The 18,555-nt window shown below is 34.0% G+C and overlaps 1 protein-coding gene across 1 annotated transcript in view; it reads left to right on the forward strand.

The window, feature by feature from the left end:
- The window catches only part of DYNC2H1 (dynein cytoplasmic 2 heavy chain 1), a 143,236-nt gene that overhangs the window by 18,763 nt on the left and 105,918 nt on the right, over window positions 1–18,555 (forward strand). The window contains exons 21-46 of the mRNA XM_059493367.1: window positions 3–152; window positions 932–1,137; window positions 1,935–2,090; window positions 2,179–2,293; window positions 2,833–3,003; window positions 3,185–3,567; window positions 4,313–4,445; window positions 4,536–4,653; window positions 4,841–4,953; window positions 5,042–5,161; window positions 5,609–5,759; window positions 7,284–7,486; window positions 7,944–8,126; window positions 8,445–8,627; window positions 8,765–8,988; window positions 9,620–9,735; window positions 10,547–10,746; window positions 11,402–11,666; window positions 11,999–12,206; window positions 12,601–12,730; window positions 13,641–13,796; window positions 14,417–14,676; window positions 15,314–15,560; window positions 16,262–16,413; window positions 16,908–17,052; window positions 18,301–18,403. Of these exons, the coding sequence (XP_059349350.1) occupies window positions 3–152; window positions 932–1,137; window positions 1,935–2,090; window positions 2,179–2,293; window positions 2,833–3,003; window positions 3,185–3,567; window positions 4,313–4,445; window positions 4,536–4,653; window positions 4,841–4,953; window positions 5,042–5,161; window positions 5,609–5,759; window positions 7,284–7,486; window positions 7,944–8,126; window positions 8,445–8,627; window positions 8,765–8,988; window positions 9,620–9,735; window positions 10,547–10,746; window positions 11,402–11,666; window positions 11,999–12,206; window positions 12,601–12,730; window positions 13,641–13,796; window positions 14,417–14,676; window positions 15,314–15,560; window positions 16,262–16,413; window positions 16,908–17,052; window positions 18,301–18,403 (4,591 nt within the window). The remainder of the gene's footprint in view (window positions 1–2; window positions 153–931; window positions 1,138–1,934; window positions 2,091–2,178; window positions 2,294–2,832; window positions 3,004–3,184; window positions 3,568–4,312; window positions 4,446–4,535; window positions 4,654–4,840; window positions 4,954–5,041; window positions 5,162–5,608; window positions 5,760–7,283; window positions 7,487–7,943; window positions 8,127–8,444; window positions 8,628–8,764; window positions 8,989–9,619; window positions 9,736–10,546; window positions 10,747–11,401; window positions 11,667–11,998; window positions 12,207–12,600; window positions 12,731–13,640; window positions 13,797–14,416; window positions 14,677–15,313; window positions 15,561–16,261; window positions 16,414–16,907; window positions 17,053–18,300; window positions 18,404–18,555) is intronic.

The following is an 18,555-nucleotide window of genomic DNA, read 5'->3' on the forward strand; positions in this document are numbered from 1 at the left end:
AGATTTTTCTTCTGTTTCAAGAGGCTGAAGATAAAAACAAACTTCTGCGAACTGTGGCTGGTGCAGGTTTGGACAGTATCAGTAACCTAAGAGCTACATGGGATAAATTTGAATTAATGATGGAAAGCCACCAGCTTATGATTGCCGAACAGGTAGCAATGAAAGCTTAAAGTTTTACTTGAAAATGTTGAAATTATTTTGAGTATGTCTGGAACAATACTTTTTTCTTAGATTAAATACATAAATATTGTCAGTTCAATAATAACATGGGCATTATTGAGTTGAGGGAGAGCTGTCTGAGGAAGAATGCTTAGACTCTTAAGCACTAACTGTTAACTCTGAAGCAGTAACTAGGGGAAACTTTCGTTGAACTGATGCTAAAATAAATGTTCTATTGTTGTAGTTCTGTTTCAAATCAACTTTCTCGTGACAGAAATGGCTTCATAAATGCAATGGTTAACAGAGGAAAAGAGGATAACAGCTTAAATATAGCATTTTCATTTCTTTATCATGATTTTAGTATTGAAGCTTTTTATTTTCTTTTCGCTTAACTTTGCTAACCTATGCACAGTCCTGTAATTCCAGTCCATAGGCAAACTACTTAACTCATTTGAAGTTCTGCTGAAGAAATTAATTTGCCATACATGTAGCATTTTTTCTATATGCTATAAGAGGCAAGCCTAAGTAGGTAGCATAGGGTGAGTGAATAGGTCTCAAGTACTAACATGATAAAAAAAGTAGTGCCCCTTTTAAAAGAAGAAGAGTGAGGAGAATAAAGTTGAACTCTTTCTTCAGGTATTTTACAAGAAGTTGTTTGAGTTTGATTTTTGATCAAGTAGTCATTATCAAGTTTTGAAGCTGATGCATAGATTTTGATCATAGTTGTAGATACAAACCATTAAGGAATGTAATTATGCCTATTGCTTTGCAGATGGAAGTGATGAAAGGAAATGTGCTTTCACGTGTCAATATATATCTTCAAGATCTTGAAAAATTCAAAGCTCGCTGGGATCAGCTAAAGCCAAGTGATGATGTAATTGAAAAAGGTGGTCAGGATGTACTCGAACAAAGTGCTCAGATGATAAAGGAAAAAAAAAAAGAATTTGATGAACTTAAAATCATGAAAGAAAAACTCATGTATGTGTGTTTATTTCCCTGTATATCTTATTCATTAATGTATTGATCTTTTACAGCAATAGTATCTCAGAAAATGTTCACTAATTTTTATCACAACAGATGTTGCAAATAATTTAATTTGTATTACATGTTTTTCATTAGCTTTTCAGGGTCCTTTTTGTTGGTTTTACGTAACATGAATTTCTTAAGCTAAGTTTTTCTAGATGTTTTTTGCATAAATATATTGAGAAGTCTCTTGAGGTCTTGCAAAAGGAAGTTTGTACCCCAAAGGCTTAATTCTGACTTTTGAAATTCTCACTAAGAGAAGATTTGGGATCTTGTAACTTAAGTAGAGAGGAGCTCACCTCTCCCAGTAGGTGTCTGTGCTCATTATTGCAGATCTTGAAGATAAGGTTTTCTATTTAACTTCTTACCTTGGCATGTAAATGATGGCAAATAAAATTAGCATATTCTTTTTACCACCAGGAAGAAATTATCAATTCAAAAATATTTTAATTCCAGCTTGGATTTTGAGGGCACAAATTAATTCAACTTTCTCATAAATAAAAAATAAATGAAAGTTCATGGAAAATGATAGTGATTATGGGAGAAGGTTATTGTGTGAATGAGTTATCACTCATATTTCTTTATTATTTTTATTCAAGAAGGGGATTATAAGGAAAGTGCAGTTGGCAGCAATATTCTTCAATAAAACTAATGACTTTTCTTAAAAAAGTATGATGATTTTTGTGTGGTACCATTTCTTAACCCATAAAAGTACAGTGGAATATGCATAATGCAATGATCTTTTTATGCAGTGAAGAATGCCGTCATTTTAAGTTGGAGGAGCCTGACTTATCATTGTCAGAAGCTGTAAGTCAAGATATTCAGAGTTGTGCAGATGTCTGGGCACTGTATGAAGAGTTTTATCAAGGTTTCCAGGAAAAAGCCAAAGAAGACTGGATTACTTTTAGGTAACATCTTGTTACTTTATTTTTAATGGGCATACAGGTGTGGTTGTAGTACTGTGTTGTTATGACCTTTTTATGTTTGATTCTGCAGAAGTAAGATATACCTATTTGAAGAATTTTTGTTTAACTGGCATGACAGACTGAGGAAGATGAAAGAACATACTGTAATGACAGTAAAGTTGCAAAAAGAAGTGGACAAATATAAAGTAAGATGCTAATTACCCTGTTCAAGGCCAGGTTGGGTGGTGCTTTGAGCAACCTGGTCTAGTGGAAGGTGTTCCTGCCCACAGCAGGGGGGTTGGAACCACATGATCTCTAAAGTCACTTTCAACCCAAATAATTCTGTGATTCTATGAATTTCAAAAAGTCATGTGAAACAAAAAGTGTTTTGGTATTATTGGGTAATGTACTCCATTCTATGCCTCATTGTTAATTTCTTACAATAAAACCATGTTAATATTTAACAAAATGTCTTCTGATAGTGTTTTGAACGTTTCACTTAATTTTGGGAACTTTTAGTTCTCTACAGTAAACAGAGTGGTCATTACAGCTTACATAGACACAGATTTACAGTGAGTTGTCTTCAGAATCATACTCCCAAACTTTAAATTCAGGAACTGGAAAAATTGTACTTCAGTTTAAGAATTTAAATTTTATTTTTATTTGAATGGCATGTCACTCTGTAATCAAAGAGATGCAATTTTCCTAACACCTACATGGTTTTTCCTGTGTGTTTTTTCTATAGATGATAATTCCACTCCTAAAATATGTAAGAGGAGAACATCTTTCTCCAGACCATTGGTTGGATCTCTTTCGTCTTCTGGGTCTTCCCCGAGGCACTACACTTGAGGGGTTGCTATTTGGAGATCTATTAAAAGTGACAGATGCCATTATTGAAAATGCAATGGAGCTTAAGGTATGAATAATATTAAATACAGGATCAATATTTATTTTATAGCTTACTTGATGTGGTATATGTTTTTCCATATGCATATATTTTAAATACTGTAGAAGTAGAATTTGTGTTATATTTTTGAATGGAGAGTTTATTCCAAGCTCTGTAGTTTCATATGAGATCTATTCTTGCTTTTAAATAGGATTTGAATTGTCGAGCTCAAGGTGAAATCACAATCAGAGAAGCATTACGTGAGCTTGAACTCTGGGGAGTTGGAGCTGTCTTTGTGTTAACAGATTATGAAGATAGCCAAGGCAAGACTATCAGGCTTATTAAAGACTGGAAGGACACAGTCAATCAAGTTGGAGATCATCGCTGCCTTCTGCAATCTCTTAAGGACTCCCCGTATTACAAAGGTTTTGAAGATAAAGTGTCCATCTGGGAAAAAAAGCTAGCTGACTTGGATGAGTACCTGCAGAATTTAAACCAAATTCAAAGGAAATGGGTCTATTTGGAACCCATATTTGGTCGTGGAGCTCTCCCCAAAGAACAAGCTCGTTTTAACAGAGTTGATGAAAACTTTAGGTTAGTGTTATGGAATGCAACTTACCTTTTGTAGTATCTTTTGACATGTAGTCTGGAACATTCTTCATAGTGAAAATATATGGAACAATTGGCATATGTATGAACAAAAAGGTCGGTGGCAGGAAGATATATATTCAGAATTCAGAAGATATATATGTGTGATGGCAACATATATTTGAATAAAAGTAGTAATGTTTTCATTTAATGGGGAACATGTGAAGAAGGGAATCTTGAGAAGTATCAAAGATTGTGAGCAAGGCAGGCAAACACAAGGTTAGTCTTAGCAGCAGAACCAGAGGGGATGGAATTGTTTTTTCAAGAATCATGTTGAAGACTATCACTTTGTTCACTAAGAAAGTGACACAGTTTTGGAGGAAACAGATGGTTTATTTGTTCCAAACAAATAAAAAGATAAAAAAGGGAGTAGGTTTTAGAAATATGGAAAAATATGTACCATTATCTGTCTTGGCTTGAGTTGAAATAACTTAAATGGAAATAAAAGTCAAAAAATTAAGTTATCTTGGCTTTGGGTAGAGAAATTTTAGGAGGAAATTGTTCTTAAATTAAATTGGAGAGATGTTGAGGTAAATTCTGAAATGTTTCATCATTAATAACAAAACGTAAAAGTTATATATCAGCTGTTTATATTACTTGTTTGTGTGTTATTTTTTTTCACATAACTTTATATATATAATATTAAAATTAAAATTATAATTTATTTATGATTTTTTTTTTTTCTGTCAAGATCCATTATGTCAGATATTAAGAGTGACAATAGGATAACATCACTGAATGCCCGGGCAGGAATAAAAAATACCTTAACTACCATACTTGACCAACTTCAGAGGTGTCAGAAATCTCTGAATGAGTTTTTAGAGGTACAGTGAACATTAATACATTTTTTTATAAAGAGAGTCAGTAAGCTTGGGTTTAAATCAACAAAATTGATTTATTCTGTTTTTATATAGGAAAAGCGCTCAGCATTTCCAAGATTTTATTTTGTTGGAGATGATGATTTATTAGAAATTTTAGGACAGTCTACGAATCCTCTGGTTATTCAGTCTCATCTTAAGAAACTTTTTGCTGGTAATGCTTTAATCTTTATTTGTGAAATTTACTTATTTATGAAACTTACTTATTTACTTATTATTGAGATAAGTGTCTTTGAAGCCATGTAATATGTTGCAGTTCTTCTCTTTCCATGACTAGACACTTAGTAATTAATATTTGACTTTGAGTATATATAACTTTATTGATGTTTTCTGATTAATAGGCATTAATAGTGTGAGCTTTGATGAAGAATTTAAATACATTATTGCCATGAAGTCTGTAGAAGGAGAAACTGTGCCACTTAGAAATAAAGTTCTTCTATCAAATGATGTGGAGGTAAGAAAAATCACATCCTAGTCTAGTTCAAACATCATTGAGATATTAGTTTCTAATATAATTTTGAGGTTTTTTATCTCTTTTTCAGGTGTGGCTAAACAGTTTGGCTTTGGAGATGAAGGAGACCCTGAAAAAAATGTTAATTGACTGTGTTGATGCTGGGAAAAAATCACAAGGTTCAATCGATCCATCACTCTTTCCTTCCCAGGTAGTAGTTGATCCAACAGTGCCACTGTGTAGTCTTAGAATTACAAAATAAGTTATTTTTTTTTAGATTTGGAAGAAAATAACCCAAATCAAGTCCATTTTATTCACTGATCATGTAGTGAAGTCCTTAAAAATATGTGCTCTTACTAAATTCCTTTGCAAAATTTGAAATATTCAAGTCTTTTGCATGGCATTTTGACATACCACTTAATGAAAAAGATTTGCTGTTTTAGATTGTGTTGCAAGTTTAGGCAAAATTTTGCTAGGTTTTTTGATAGCTTTACTTGTTCTTAGGATGAAAGCAAATGTAGAGCTTTGTTTAAAAATTATACAATAAAATATTTTAAATATCAGACATAATAAGCAATTACAAATTAATTGAAAAACTGGTTAATTTTCATATGTGTTAAGTATTTACAAAATATAATTTGAACTTTCTCTTCCAAAGATTCTTTCCTTGGCAGAACAAATTCTGTTCACTGAAGATGTTGAAAGTGCTATCAAAACCCATAATCTGCAACAATTAGAATTAGAACTTACGGCTAAACTGGACCATTATACTAGCATTGGTAGTGACATAGAAGATACTGGGAGTACAGGTATTAAAATGATATTTAATATATAATTCTTTATTATGACTGGAGTTGTGTAGTATTTTACATTGTTTATTTTAAACAGGAAAGTATATAAATGTGTCTCAGTTTGAGTTCACAAAGCTGAGTTACATAAAGTCACCTATTGCAGCCCAGATTAGAGTCATTAATATTTCAAAGTAAACAAAAGGATTTTTATATATATCTTAGAAACTGTCTTGGAGAGTTTATATATTTGGAGACCTCTTTTCTGAACTTTTTTAGTACGTTTCTGTCTTTTAGCTTATGTATCTACTGTTTCACAGGAAGTGGGTAAACAACAGTTGAGGTACGTTGTGTCAAGCCAGTATATTCTGTCCAACTGTGTAGGTTATTCTCTTTTTCTATATTAGACGTCCACATCTGCCTCTGAGCTAATAATTTTGAGTACCTTTGAGTCAAAATAAGCTAGTTATTCTCAAGACATGATTGTTCTAGATCTTACATAGTCTGAATGGGTTAGAATAATTATGCCTTTCAGTGCTTTTTTCTTTTTTTTCATGAGAGGTGGGGCTTTGAGTGACTACTTCAGATAAAAAACTCTACACTGCAGGTTAGGTGAGATGGCTTTTATCTTAGGTATAAAAAGACTCGATATGTAGTTGATAATCTTCAACCACATTTGTATAGCTGCTTACTGCATTAAATTTTAGCTTACAATTTGTGAACTGTAAACATCTGATACATTAATTAGAATCAGGATTCATATCACCTACCTCCAGAAGTATGTAAGTGTGTTTCTTTATCTGAGCTCCCTTTCTGTGCTCTTTCTATAGCTGTTTCTGTAGAGAAATTTCCTCAGTTACAGTGTTCATTTCATTTCTTGTATAATACATTACATTTATGCTTTAGTTTGGAAAATAGGTGGGATTTGGAGGTGAGTTGTGATTATTCTCACTTACTTTGATTTAATTCCCATCATGGAATGGTATAGAAACACAGAAACATTGATTTCTTTCAATGAAACTAAATGAAACAATATGCTCTAAGAGTATACTTAATTTACCCAATCTGTTAATGAACTTTCACTCCACATCACCACAATTATTCTGAGTAAAATCTGGAGAGTGTGTGTAGAATGGTTTTGAGATTTTCAACAGGTCACTCAGCAGGCTGAGCCACTGATTGCTGAAGTAGACATGGCTATGTCAGACTCCTGGCATAAATTGCTTTGCAGAAAAGCCTCTCCCTCTCCTTTTTCCTCTCCCCCTCTTCCTCTGTCTCAAATCCCACCTCCCCCCCCACCATATAGAGGCAGACAAAGTCGCATCAAAATGACTAAAGTTACATGATTTACATTGTCTGTCAGGATCTTATTTTACGCTTCTTGCTTTAGAAAATAAAAAAAAATTAAAAAACCTTTATATAATTCAAACAAAATCTAATTAAAATCTGCTGATAATAGAAAGCAGCGCAATGAACTTGTGAATTGGTAACGTGTCTTCTTTGCTAAACAAGAGTGATTTTTTCTTTTGTTGTGATTATTTGTAGAATCTGGAATTCTTGAGCTCAAGCTTAAAGCTCTGATTCTTGATATCATTCATAACATTGATGTGGTGAAGCAGCTGAATCAAGCTGAGGTTCACAGTGTTGAAGACTGGGCATGGAAGAAGCAGCTGAGATTTTATATGAATGACCAAAAATGTTATGTTCAGATGGTAGATGCTGAACTCCAATATACTTATGAATATCAGGTGTGATATTTTTACATAGTGGCTTTTATGTATGAGTAAAACACTTACTCATTTCATACATGCGGCTGATTGTCTCCGACCTGTTGTCATTTTTCTAAACTTTATTATGTCCTTAACATGCTATTTCATAGATAATTTTGAGAGGGTAATAATTTTCATTTTTAATGCTGATGGGGTAAATATAAATTGTATCAAGTTATCATCTACATATTTTTTAATATGCTTGTTTTTATATATCGAATGCTGTTTCATATGTAGTTGTGAAAAAAATTAAACTATACATTGGCATTTGATATAAAACCAGGACAGCTTTGTAAACAAATTCATATTCTTAATGACACAGAAGTTTTGGCTGTTGCTTTATATTATCAAATTAATTACTTATGATAAAATAAAAGTAACTAAATTGCCAGTATTTTCTGTCTACCAATCAATATAATCTGTTTTGTTTCTGCAGGGGATTTCCCCAAAACTTGTTTATACACCTTTGACAGATAAGTGTTACCTAACTCTTACTCAGGCCATGAAGATGGGCCTTGGAGGAAATCCCTATGGTCCAGCTGGAACTGGGAAAACAGAATCAGTAAAAGCCTTGGGTGGGATTCTTGGAAGACAAGTATTGGTCTTTAATTGTGATGAGGTGAATATGGTTTTGTTTAATTTAGGAAATGGATATCTACATGCATACTTCATAAAGCAATATTATATTCCATAAATAATATTAAAATTATAATATTAATCGTTATTGTTGTTGTTATTATTATTAGTAGTAGTACTTGTTGTAGTTGTAGTAGTAGTAGTTTTATTGAAATTATTATGGAAATTATTCTAAATGGTTTGTCAGTTGCCATTAGAAATTTGTGGATGTTTTCAGGGACCTGCTTTTTAGTGGATGGGAAGACATTCTTTTATATTTTCTTGTTATTTGAATTTTGACAACATTCTTTTCAATTTCAAGGGCATCGATGTGAAGTCAATGGGACGCATATTTGTGGGCTTAGTGAAGTGTGGTGCCTGGGGATGTTTTGATGAATTCAATAGGCTTGAGGAAGCTGTATTGTCTGCAGTATCCATGCAGGTTCAGACTATTCAACATGCATTGAAGAAACACAGTCCTGTATGTGACATGCTTGGCAAAAAGGTACAGCAAATCTGAATTATCTTGTTCACATTGGCCACATTTAAAAACTGACTACTGTAACTAAACATGGTCCACCCAGCATTTCTCAGTGCTGTTTCATCTGACAACATATCATTACAATGCACTTCTAATGCTAGGTTGAAATGGATCCGAATTCTGGAATTTTTATCACGCTGAATCCTGCTGGAAAAGGTTATGGAGGAAGACAAAAGCTGCCCGATAACCTCAAGCAACTTTTCAGGCCAGTTGCCATGACTCATCCAGACAATGAACTCATTGCAGAAGTTATATTGTATTCAGAAGGCTTTAAGGATGCTAAAATACTGGGTAGAAAATTAGTGGCTATTTTTAATCTAGCAAGGTAAGCTGTCACCCCCCCACCTCTCCCTTCCTTAGTAAAGTTACCTTTCTAACTTTCTTCCCTTGTAGCTCTTAAATCTAAGTGGTTTACCATGCAAATCTCTGTACAGATACTTGTCCTGGTTTGAAAAGGAAGTGGGTTTTTGGGATGCTGTGGTCATCAGTATTTTAACTTTATAAGTTAAAATACTGCAATATATTGGGAGGTTGAGATGTGAAAATATCTTCAATTCAGTTACAATCTCAAGGGAGCAAATTACTGCTTTCCTAGTATCTCACTAAATATAAATGTGAGGATATGAATGCTGACAAGCATTGTGTTGTATTGAACTCTAAAAACTGTTGAAATACAAGTGCCTGTTTGGTTAAAACTATGTGCATTAGAGAGTACAAAGATCAGAAGTTATAGTGAATGCTGTTAGGGCCAGTAATAAGTACGTGTTGAATATAACCCCTCTTAAAATTCCAGAGTGTCATTGCTCTATTTCTGAGATGCATTTCAGATGGAAGTACAAATATGTGACAGTTTCTTTTTTGATCAAACCTGTATTATAAGTGTGTTCATTCACCAACCCAAAATTTCAGCTGTTGTCACCTACAGCTTATTGCAATATTGTTATGTTTAAATTCAGAGAGCTTCTGACACCACAGCAGCACTATGATTGGGGTTTACGAGCACTGAAGACTGTTTTGAGAGGCTGTGGCAGTCTTCTTCATCAGCTGAAGAAAAGTGATGCAAAGCAAGAAGGTAAGACTGACCATACCTAATTTTGATTCTTTGGAATCATATACAATTATAATTCACTTGAGCTTTCTTGTTCACTGGAGTTTTATAAAGCCATGGCTTGTATCTCTAGGTAATTTAGGAAAGAAAAAATATCTATGAAAGCCCACCTTCACCAGGAGATCACAAAAGATTTGTTGTATTCTAGATTGAGCTTTTATGTGATGATAAGAACATAGATTACAGGGCTACATTTGGGAATAATTTAAAATGATTCTCAAACTCTTGTTTTCACTTGTCTCAGGACAGGAAAGTTGATCTTCTGATGCTGTCAGTATTCATTAGTTATCAGACCATTTTGTCTCTGAGTTTTGCAGAGTTATCACATGGCACTAGATTCAGATTGGTAGACAGACAAATATAAGGATAGGGAGGAATGATAGAAATATATTGGCCTAGACTGAGTCACTGCATTTTTAAAAGATTTTTTAAGTTATCGTTTAGATATTAAATGAGAGGGAATTAAAGAGTGTGGAATGGATGAGCATTTCACATCTTTAGAAGACAGCTACTGCTTTCTATTTGCTTAACCAGCATGTATCTGAAAGTTTACAGATTTTGACATAACAAATGGTTTGCATCTGACCAGCATCATAGCCACCTCATATCTGTATAGAATGCATTTCTGGACATATATTGTACTTACAATACCTGACTTGCAAGTAGAATGGTATATGAACTGGAATTCTGAAATCTATCCTCCAATTCTACTTTCAATGTATGAGCAGTGTTGACACAGCTTAAACTGATCTGTTTTCTTTGTTTTTCTTTCCAGTTAATGAAAGTCACATAGTGGTTCAAGCTTTGCGACTGAACACCACATCAAAGCTTACATTTGCAGACTGCACTCGTTTTGATGAGCTGGTTAAAGATGTATTTCCTGGCACTGATTCTAAAGATGTGGAATATGCTGAGTTAACTGCAGCTTTACAACAAGTCTTTGAGGAGGCAAACTTGGAAATTATAAGCACACAGGTAAACATCAACTACAGCAACAAAACAGCATTATTTTGATTCATATTACATTCATTTAACAAGTTTCTGGGTTTTTTTGAAGAACTCTTTATAAAAAAGTGAGAATAACTGGTTGTTAGATTCTATTTACATGTATACAAAAAATTACATGTGTGTTCGAAGCACTGTAGATCAGTTATGTAATTCAAAGAAAAATAGTGAAAGAAAAATCAAGATGTGAACATGTGACACACAGTTTCATTCAAGCCAGATACAAATGCCAATGAATATTTTGGACAATGAAAGAATGAAATATGTGAATATTTGATTTTCACAAGCAGTTCTCTGCCTTGTTTTTATTTATTGTAGAACTGGATGAAGTTTTGTGACTGAAGATTTGTTAAATTCTCATTAAAAATATGCTGGAAGATAACTTTTGTATCTTCCAGCATATTTTTATATTAGCAATTTAGTGAAATGCTCCTAACGTGTAAAATAAATTTCTTCATAAACCATAGTATCATAATTCTAAATATATCTGCTATTATCTATTATTAAAAACCCCCAAAATTATAGAAAGTATCTGCATGCAAAGTAAATCTCAGAAATACTGTAAAGGAACATGTTTCATTTAGCTTTACAGTTTCGCATAGCCATTATCTCTTTCATTGTCTAGATCAAGAAGGCCTTGGAGTTATATGAACAACTGCGTCAAAGAATGGGTGTAGTTATCGTAGGCCCCAGTGGTGGAGGTAAATCGACGCTCTGGCGGATGTTGAAGGCAGCCCTTGGTAAAACTGGCAGAGTGGTGAAGCAGTACACAATGAATCCCAAAGCCATGCCCCGGCATCAGCTGCTGGGCCGCATTGACATGGATACCAGGGAGTGGTCTGACGGAGTGCTTACAAACAGTGCTCGGCAAGTGGTGCGAGAGCCCCGAGGTATGTCTGAGAGGGGCTTGTGGGTGTTAGACTGAAATTACTGAAATCGTTCCTTTTCAAGTACTTCTTCATGTTGTGGTATTGTTTGTGGATAGCATAAGGCAAGGAAAACTTCTAGTAACAATTGTAGCCAAATGCCTCAGTACATTCTTTGCAAATTTTGTTATAAGAAAACAAAATAGGCAGCAGAAGGTAAAGCATGTGAGGAGTATCTTCATAGAAATGTAAGTCGTAATGAAGAAAGAATAATAAATAATATTAAGATAGCAAGCGGTGATATTTTTTAACTAGTTTTCTTGGGTTTGATATTTTATTTTTCTGTCTGGAAATAGATGTTACTTCATGGATAATTTGTGATGGTGATATTGATCCTGAATGGATTGAATCTTTGAATTCTGTTTTGGATGACAACAAATTGTTGACTATGCCCAGTGGAGAAAGAATTCAGTTTGGTTCAAATGTCAACTTTATATTTGAAACTCACGACCTTAGCTGTGCTTCTCCTGCTACAATATCTCGAATGGGAATGATCTTTCTCAGGTAAGCCAGAAGAGCATTCCATACTTATAAAGTAAGCAAATATGTACTACTTTTCTTGAAAGGTATGCTCAAGTGAAGGGAGCATCTGATTAGTTGCTTACATTTAGGAAGTAAATCACTGGGGAAGTTTCTTTAGGTTGCGTATCCCTTCTGTGGTGTTTGTTATAAACTTTTGACTGAAATATCTCTATAGATTTTTTCTAAAATCTATAGATTTTTTCTAAAAGACACTTTAAATTCTTCACTGGAAAGCCCAATATTATTTAAATATTGGTTAGAAATTATTAAAGTATTTTACTAGACTTTTTCTGGAATTTTGTTGTTCTTTTAAAACAATCTATCTAAAGACATTGGTGTCTTGTATTTATCTGAATCTTGTTTTGTTTTGACTTAGTGATGAAGATACAGATCTTAATGCTCTAATAAAGTCTTGGATAAGAAGTCAGCCTGAAGAATACAGATGCAACCTTGAAAATTGGATTGGGGACTATTTTGAAAAGGCTTTAAACTGGGTTGTAAAGAAGGTTAGTAAATGAATACTTAATCAAATTTCAGCTTCTGTTAAGTATGATTCATTTTTCTAGTTTAGCACTAAATGAATCATTCAGATTAATTTTTGAACTGTAATTAAAAAAAAAAAATCTCAGCACTTTTTAGATAGAATTATAGAATTGTAGGATATCCTGAGTTGGAAGGGACCCACAAGGATCACTGGATTCCAATTCCTGGCCCTGCACAGGACCACCCCAAGAATCAAACCATGCACCTGCAAGCATTGTCCAAACCCTTCTTGTACTCTGGCAGGCTTGGTGCTGTGACCACATTAATTCTGCTTCCCAGACTTCCCTTCTGGAGGAGTTGAATTTGCATTGATCAAGTAGCTTATGTGCTGAAAATATTTTTTAGGAGACTTCCCCACTGCTATGGCCAGTGTGCTAGTGTTTAACAGATGTGCATTATCTCCTCATGGGGAACATACATGGTCCTGTTGTGTTCTTCTAATTATTTTTCCTCCTAGTTCTTTTACCCATGGCATTTTTTTGACTTTTAAAGTATCAAAGTAAAAGCCATGGCATTGTTCCTGAGGCTGCAAATTCCCTTTGGTGCCAAAGAGAAAAATCCATAAATAATCTGTTCAAAAGGAAGATTTCCAGTGTACAGTTATGTTTATTCTTTATAGATTCTCAAAATCTGTGAGGAAAGTTCTGATTGCTTATCCTAAATTACATTAACTTATAGTCTGGAATTAAAACCACTATATCATTGTTTAGAAATAATTTAATGTCAAGTGAATTTTCTAGAACAATAGCAGTGTTGAGATCTTACCTCATTTGCATAAATGTCAAAAAGCAATGAGTAACAAAAGCATGCTAGCAATACATCACATTTGCATTGAGGAATATATTTACATCTACTATAAATTTCAATTTACAGAATGACTTTGTAGTGGAAACAAGTTTAGTTGGAACTGTGATGAATGGGCTGTCTCATCTTCATGGAAGCACTGATCGTCGACAGTTTATTATTAACTTGTTACGTGGTCTTGGTGGCAATCTCAACATGAAATCACGACAAGAATTTGCAAAAGAGGTAATCTCTGTGCTCTAATTTGATTTTGATTTGTGTAATCTGTAGGGAAAAACCTGAGAAGTGAAGGAATGTTTTATGTGTCTCTGATAGATTGCAACCATCCCAGATAGCAATCCTTTGGTCCTGCACCAAGAGACAGTGAAATGCCTTTGTCCATACTGCTTAGTTTTAGGACTCACTGCAGCAGACTGTGTTTGTCTATATGTATTGTATATGTAATTCAGATTTATTTTTGTGAGTTTTTTTTCTGTTCAGAATACTTGAAATAGAAACAGGACTCTACCTCTTCCTCATCAGGGACATATTCTTGGGTATTCTTCTTATTAGGATGCCTAATATAAAAAAGAATTAAAGCTTTTCTAAATACAATTTATTTTAATTTCCTTATATTATGAAAAGTGGAAGAGTAATATATTATTGTTTAGTTAAGGACTTAATCATAAAGTATATGCATGATATTAATTAATTTTCAAAGGCAGTCTCAAACTATCAAATCGAAGAATTATATGTTTGATTTTACGTAAATATTCTTTGAACATTCTTTAGACTAGCTTGAAATGGTAGATCTTGTTGTTAGGAATCTGGATTTAACTGAAACTTTGTTTGTATTTTTTTTAAAGATCTTCAGTTGGGCGCAAGAGTCTCCTCCTGATCCAAGGAAGCCCCTGGACACATATTATGACACTGACACTGGAGAGCTAATGCTGTATCAGCTGAAAAAACCTGAAAACTTAACAGCTGATGACTTCAGTAATCACCAAACACTTCCTGTCATCCAAACCCCTGACATGCAGAGAGGTTTAGATTACTTTAAACCGTGGCTAGATATTAATAATAAGCAGCCATTTCTTCTTGTTGGTCCTGAAGGATGCGGAAAGGGGTAAAAATAATTTCTACTTTAAGTAAAATATACTTCCAGTTGTTTGACAGAATCTGTAGGTTTTTTATAATGCTTTTATCATATGACTTTCTGATAGAATATGACTGGTTTAGGTCATTAATTAAAAAAACCTTATGTAGTGCAAGTAAGTAAATTATGAAGCTCTACAGAGACATTTCATACTGTCACACTGCATCCAAGATATCTGAATGTAGCTTGTAGATATGAAACAGGATCTTTGGAAAACCAACTGTCATGGAGCAGCAGCTTAGAGGCACATGATATCCAGTCTCGTTTCAAGAGGCTCTAGATGCCATGTGCAGGCAACTCAATTTAGCACGTCCTGTTGCCTTTGTTAGATTCCTTATTTAGATGGTTTGAGTCACTAAACCAAGGTATTGAATTACCTATTTGTTTTGTGTAGCGTATACACTACACTTCCATTGAATTTTTTGAATGGAAAATGTTAACAGTTTTAAAGGCAAGAATCCTGAATTCAGCAAACTTCATGTTCCACCTCTTCCATTAATATAGGATGTAGTATATGCATGTTAATTCAAAAACTATAAAATATCTTTGAATACACAGCATTTTAATTTATTTATGCCTAAATGTATGTACCTGTTTGGTTTTCTAGGATGCTGCTTCACTATGCATTTTCTCAGCTCCGCTCCACTCAGATTGCCACTGTTCACTGCAGTGCACAGACTACTTCTCAACATCTTCTACAGAAATTAAGTCAGACTTGCATTGTAATCAGCACAAACACTGGGCGAGTGTACAGACCAAAGGACTGTGAAAGGCTTGTTTTGTACTTAAAAGACATAAATCTACCCAAACCTGATAAATGGGGAACAAGTACTCTCGTGGCTTTTCTGCAGCAGGTGAATACTTATGTCTGTTATTTATAAAGAGACTCAAGTATACTGGATATAATTTAGCATATGTAGTAAATACCTACGTTGATTAATTTCAGTGTTAAAATACTGCATCCTGTATTGGCATTGGTTTTGTTTGTGCTTTAGTAGACTGTGCAGGTGTCAGCCAGAAATAAGATACCATTTTTGTTTGGCTGATATTTATAAACAAATAAAGGCAGCACTCATCTCAATGAGTTACAGTGCAGTAGACATATGAATGATAAGAAGATTGCCAGGAGCAGTCAGCATGGATTCACCAGGGACAAGTCTTGCTTGATGTGGGGAAGAGAGTGAATATAGTCTACCTGGACTTCACTGAGACCATTGATGCTGTCTCCCAAAAGATTCTCACAAGAAAAGCTGTTGATACAGGCTACATAAGCACATGGTGAGGTGGGTTGGAAGCTGGCTAAAGAGCCAGGCCCAAAGGGTGATTGTCAGTGGTACAGAGTCTATTTGGAAGCTGTGATCTGTTTTAACATCTTCATTAATGATAGGGAAATGGAGTCCTGCAAATGTGCAGATGACAAAATTATAAGGAGTAAGATGCCTCAGGCAGTTAAGAAAGCATAAATAATGGTATATTTCTCACTTTTTATTATATTTTCTTTTGTATGATACTCTGTTGACTTTCCTTTAAAGAAGTATTTATTTGATTATCTAAGGTTCTTACATATCAAGGATTTTATGATGAAAATCTGGAATGGGTTGGTTTAGAAAACATCCAAATTGTGGCTTCCATGTCAGCTGGAGGAACGTTAGGAAGACATAAACTTACCTCCAGATTTACCTCTATTGTTCGTCTCTGTGCAATTGAGTAAGTACATGTAAATTAATCAAACTCTCAGAACTCAGATTCAGCCTCTCTTTATAAGGACCTCTTGTCAATTTAGTCTTTACAAAGATGTGGCTCTTCCAGTCTTTCATTTTTTCTCACAGTTTGTGATTGTTAGATTTGATGCTATTTGGTGCCTGAGAGTCCAACTACAGGTGCCTATTGGTAGTGAAGTGTTTGAAAGATGTTTCCTGTTGGATAATTTTGCTTGCAGTAAACTGCTTTCTGCAGCTTTATGTTAAGGTGGTATTTGGTTATAAAGTTAGAGAAATTGAAGTTTATTTATTTAAGTGTGACCATACCAACAGATGTACTTAGAAAATTTCATTGAGTGGCCTAATTCAATAAAATTATGATTTTTCTTAGCTGCTGGATGGAAATGCTATTCAATGAAATTTTTCAGTAATTATATAAGTTTAACTCAGTTTTAGTTATGCAGAAAAAGTCCATAATGACTAGATTTTTTCCCTTTTTAGCTATCCAGAAAGAGAACAATTGCAAACTATTTATAGTGCCTACCTGGAACCTGTACTACAGAAAAACCTAAAGAATCACCCTGTTTGGGGTTCTTTACCAAAAATACATCAGCTAGCAGGATCTATGGTTCAGGTCTATCAACAGGTATGGAAACCTTTTTTTTTTCTTCAAGGAGATGGAGTTCAGATATTTTATTACAAATAATAAGCTTTTGATATTAACAAGCAAGTAAAAAGTTTTATCAGTATTAAAATCTAAGTTTATATCTTTTTAATAAAGCTGATATCAATTTTGGAACTTCTTATTTTCAGAAAATCTTAGGTATTAGAAGCAAGCAGAGTAAGCAATAAGTGCTGTTGCTTTCCCACAGATTCGTTTTAGGATTTTGGCTCACATCTTAACACTTCTGTACTTTTCGTTTCTGGTTTATAAAATGTGGATAGTAGTGTTTTAGTACTTAATGGATGAGGAGACAGTCAGTGCCACAGATGATGTGTGTCGAGTTGTTACGGATGCTGTTATGAACACAGAAGGAGATATGAGGGTGGCATCCTTTACAAACATCAAGGACTACCTACTACAATGGTACACTGTTAAAAGCAGGTGTTTACAACTGGACACAAATTCATTTTAGCCTCCCACTTGAAATTTTAAGAACTTTTGTCTAGCAAAATGCTTAACTGCTTGTTTTTCTTAATCAGTACATAGCCTTACTGGGGAAGGTGCTGTGTGGTGCTGCTGTAGAATGTATGAACATCCCCATCCAGGCAGAAGCATGATATAGACAGACTTGATCCTTTTGACTATGATGTGGGCTCAGTCACTGGCTGGCATTCACCTCCTAGCAGGAGTTTCATGACATTATCGATGTATTCCAATTACATTATTGATGTATTCCAAGAAATATGAGTTGAAGTCTCATTACACTGTGATCAAATAACTGATAAAAGCAGTTATTCCTTGAATTAAAGATGTACTTAGAATATCCTCTCTGGGAGAAGAGTAAGTATGAAGTATTTTGTAGTGAGAAAATATTACTAATTTAGGTAGGTTTTAGTGAGAAAATGTTAATAATTTAGGTAGGTTTTTATTACATTTCAGTATTGCCTTTATGTTTCATATTTGGTATTGTTTAAAAAAATTATGTATTTTGTCTAATAATACTGCACTAACAGTCCTAGGTGAGATGTGCAGTTGTTTCCATCACAAAATGGTACAGAAAAAATGTTCTGAGGAAAATCTTTCATGGTCAGAAAACAAGATTTAAACAAGGAGTACATTCATACAATATCTAAATGTTCACCAACTAGAAAACTAATCTATCTGGTACCTTAGAAAACTACTTTAAATTTTACAATATCATTTTTTCCTTTCCTTAACTCCCATTTTTAGGTACGAGCAAAATTCACAGTTGATGATCGCAGTCATTACCTTTTTACACCATGTATTCTTACTCAGTGGGTTCTTGGTTTATTCAGATATGATTTAGAAGGTGGTAAGTCACTTGTTTGGTTTTCATTAATAAAGTAGTTTTAAAATGGGCTAGATTATCATTGGTGTCAGTCTTACTGTTGGCTCCACATTCATCTTTTTAAACTGTGAACTGTCTGTAACTCAATGGAGGGAAAAAATGCCTGACAGTTCATT

This window comes from Ammospiza nelsoni, chromosome 2 (assembly GCF_027579445.1).
Source record: "Ammospiza nelsoni isolate bAmmNel1 chromosome 2, bAmmNel1.pri, whole genome shotgun sequence".
NCBI lineage: Eukaryota > Metazoa > Chordata > Aves > Passeriformes > Passerellidae > Ammospiza > Ammospiza nelsoni.